This window comes from Aplysia californica, unplaced genomic scaffold (assembly GCF_000002075.1).
Source record: "Aplysia californica isolate F4 #8 unplaced genomic scaffold, AplCal3.0 scaffold00956, whole genome shotgun sequence".
NCBI classification, from domain to species: Eukaryota; Metazoa; Mollusca; class Gastropoda; order Aplysiida; family Aplysiidae; genus Aplysia; species Aplysia californica.
In genome coordinates this window covers 164,207-167,720 of record NW_004798226.1, presented here as the reverse complement: position 1 = coordinate 167,720, position 3,514 = coordinate 164,207, and the positions used below count along the sequence as shown (strand labels likewise).

At 42.6% G+C, this 3,514-nt stretch overlaps 1 protein-coding gene across 1 annotated transcript in view; it reads left to right on the top strand.

The window, feature by feature from the left end:
* LOC101856540 (nose resistant to fluoxetine protein 6) overlaps positions 1-3,514 on the top strand; it is a 24,272-nt gene that overhangs the window by 2,241 nt on the left and 18,517 nt on the right. The window contains exon 2 of the mRNA XM_005110867.3: positions 223-390. Coding sequence (XP_005110924.2) covers positions 223-390 — 168 coding nt within the window. The remainder of the gene's footprint in view (positions 1-222; positions 391-3,514) is intronic.

The window sequence follows — 3,514 nt, the reverse complement described above, 5'->3', positions numbered from 1 at the left end:
GATGACCTTTCACCCTCTGTTTTCCTAGAAATCCTCCAAGATGACCTTTCACCCTCTGTTGTCCTAGAAATCCTCCAAGATGACCTTTCACCCTCTGTTTTCCTAGAAATCCTCCAAGATGACCTTTCACCCTCTGTTGTCCTAGAAATCCTCCAAGATGACCTTTCACCCTCTGTTTTCCTAGAAATCCTCCAAGATGACCTCTCCCCCTTTGTGTCCCAGAAATCCTCCAGCAGGTCCTGCTCTCCTTCTCCGTCTACTCCAACGCCCAGAAAGTCCTGTCTACCGAAGAGGCCCCCGGTACTATCGGCTGTATTCATGGACTCCGATTCTTCAGCATGTCCTGGCTCGTCATCAATCATCTTTACCTGATGTTTGTGGGCTATCTAGGTGACGTTTAGTAAAGTTTGTCCAGAGTTAAACGAATTTGAGGCGTTCTGACAAAATCCGTTAATTCTCGTTAGTTTGGTGATGTTTTTTTTAGCCTTAAGTACACATATTTACTAGCGAACAAAAGAAAGGCAAAATCCTGTTAACCTTTTCAGTGGTGATCAGGTTCGTTTTCCATTTTTTTTTTTTAAAACAAAACGAGGGAATTTAAACACAAACTGTTTTCTGGCATTATGAGATCATTCTGGCAGGTACCATTGTGAATATTACATTTTAGCGGAATACATTTTCAATTTCATGCATCGAAAAGCTCAGTAGTGGTTTTTGGCTTCCATTAGATCGGATAACTGCACTCGTAGATCTCCGGTACAAGGAAGCCACTAGGTTGTTGGTAAAGCTTTTACTTGTTTACTTGTCAGAAGGACCGACATCACTGCACATGGGGATAAGCGCTCCGTCTCCTGAAGAAGCATATCTCGAAGTGTGTAGATGTTGACGGTTCCAAGCAATGGTTGATTCCATAGACTTCTGCTACTCCCACTAAGTCTTAATCTTCTGCAGGCGCCCCCTCCCATTCCAAGCTCACGAAGTAAGCGTAGCAGGGTCTGCCTCCATATCTCCTTTGATGGTAACAGCCAGTTTCTGTGTGGTTCTCGGCCTTGGTTGGCTCCCCTCGGTGCGTTGTTTAACGTCGCCCTAAAATGTTTAATTGGGTTCAAATCGTGCTAAGGGCAGGGTGAGGCTGCAGAGTGATGCCACAGTGTTGGAGGAAACTCTGTGTAACAGGGAAAGTGTGCGCGTAAGCATTACCGGCAGTTAAGATTTTGACTGTGCAGAGGGGGCCTAAGAACTTCTGCTATGCAACGGCAGCATTGATTCCTTGACCTCGACCTTGGCCTTTATTTCGGAACACCATTGGTCCTACTTTGCGGCTCCACATGAACCCACCCCCAGATCATGGCGCAATGTCCTTCCCAGCGATTCCTTTTTATGACACAGTTGTCACAATAACGGTCGCCTTCCAGTTGATAAACTCTGATGCCCCTGTTTGTACAATCAGTATGGATACCTTGCGGGCTTTGGTGCTGGGGGGAACTGATCACTTATGGACCTGTCCGGTGTACAAAGATGTTGTTGCCCAGGACAGGTAATACGGGTAATGGAGAGCAGGCGTTCGTCTGAAAATGAGAACCAAAGACCAGTCTCTCAGACGGTTATTGACATGGTGTTGGGCCCAGTTGAAAGGCTCTTGGCGATGGTGTGCGGTCAAGACTGGACTATGGTAAGATTGACGGCGTCTAAGGCCTTCCTGATGCACTCGTCGGTTCACTTACTGGTAGTCGACTCATGGCTCTTCCTTGGGTACCCCTTATGAAATCTGATGTTCTTGTAGCTGTCCGAGGTCGATTTGAAAGATACATCAGGACAATGGTTCTGTATGCACGTGCATTGGTCACTCTGGGTCGACCTGACCTTTTTCAGTACGACGTAGAATCTGTGAGCTAAAAACGGGTAATGAGTCGGTGGATTGTCGAGATGTGAACACTAAATTGACTTGTGAGGCATCGTGGTGAAATAAGGCGCTCGTCAAAATAATGAAAGTGAAGAAACTAACATTTTTCAGCAGGTTTGGGGATTTTAAAATTACCTTTGTGTTTTTTTGGCTTAACGCCTTTCATGCCCATTAATTTTAAAAAGTACATTTCTGTGTGGAATTTACTGAAAAACGTTGATTAAAGGCATAAAAGATATAAATTTTACGTGTCCACGAACTCTCATACTATGGAAATAACAAAACTTTGGCGGCCATTTTCTCGCTAATGTTACCTCTGAAACTTGGCGACCCCCACCTCCTTCTGTTGCCAAAGTCTCGACTTGTAAGCTAGACAAATGGATATTTTTCCTCGAAAGCAAGGCGAATGGGCAGGCTTTAAGATGATATCAATAACCACATACGCCCAGAATCTGACGAGAGCCTGATTTCACCACGTCGTGACACAAATGGTTTGTGACCACTATTGGCCTCTCTCCGCCCTCCAAATGGCCCATTGCTCTGTCTTGCTGTATAGCCAGCCCTTAAACGTGGCATTGGCGTAGCAAATGTAGGCGAAACAACCGAACCGATTTTTTAAAAACCACGGCTGTTATAGCCGGGCTCCGGAGAATACTTTCCACCCTTTTTTCTACTCATTTAGACCGTTTTTCGAAGGCACCACGTGGCTTTTTCCATGTTTCAATTAAGGGGCAATAAATCTAGTTGCCGATGACAACCAAGACAGGAAACTTTTGATTTCCAAAGAGGATAATATGACGTACTATGGATGGTGTAAACTTTAGTCTTCTACCATTGATGGTTATTTAGGAATGGCCAAAATAGTTCTTCGCGTTTGTTTTGCTCACTAGTATATTTTACACGTCAAATGTACAGGTTTGAATTTATACAATTTGTAATATAATGAAGAGAAAAAGACACATTTAACTTTAAGAAAATCTCATTAGTTTAAAATTGACTTTAAGATGCGTCTATTCTCGGCCGATGTCTCCATTCGTAAATTGCGGGAAGTAACTCATTTTGTCAGCACGCCTTACAAATAATATTATTATGCCTGTAGATTTTTACTTTTCTTAAACTCTCTCTCTCTCTCTCTCTCTCTCTCTCTCTCTCTCTCTCTCTCTGATGTTCTGATGCACATTTTTGTTAGGTGACGTTTATTTGTCTAGAGTTGAACAAATGTTATGCCTATATACTTTTCCTAAACTCTCCTCTCTTTCTGAAGTTCTGGTGCACTTTTAATAAAAAAAATTTCGGTGAGGTTTATTTGTTTAGAGTTGAACAAATGTTATGCCTGTTCATATTTCTTAAACTCTCCTCTCTTTCTGATGTCACGATACATAATTCTTATTCTTCAAGGATTTTAAATCAGCTGGTTAGACGTTACTTTGGGCATTCTCGTGAAATATACGTTGTCTTCTTTTATGTAGAGTATCGGAGCAGACTCGAGTAATGGACCATGATCACTGTTGTCAGATCTGGCTTTTGAAGAAGAAGAAGAAGAAGAAGAAGAAGAAGAAGAAGAAGAAGAAGAAGAAGAAGAAGAAGAAGAAGAAGAAGAAGAAGAAGATG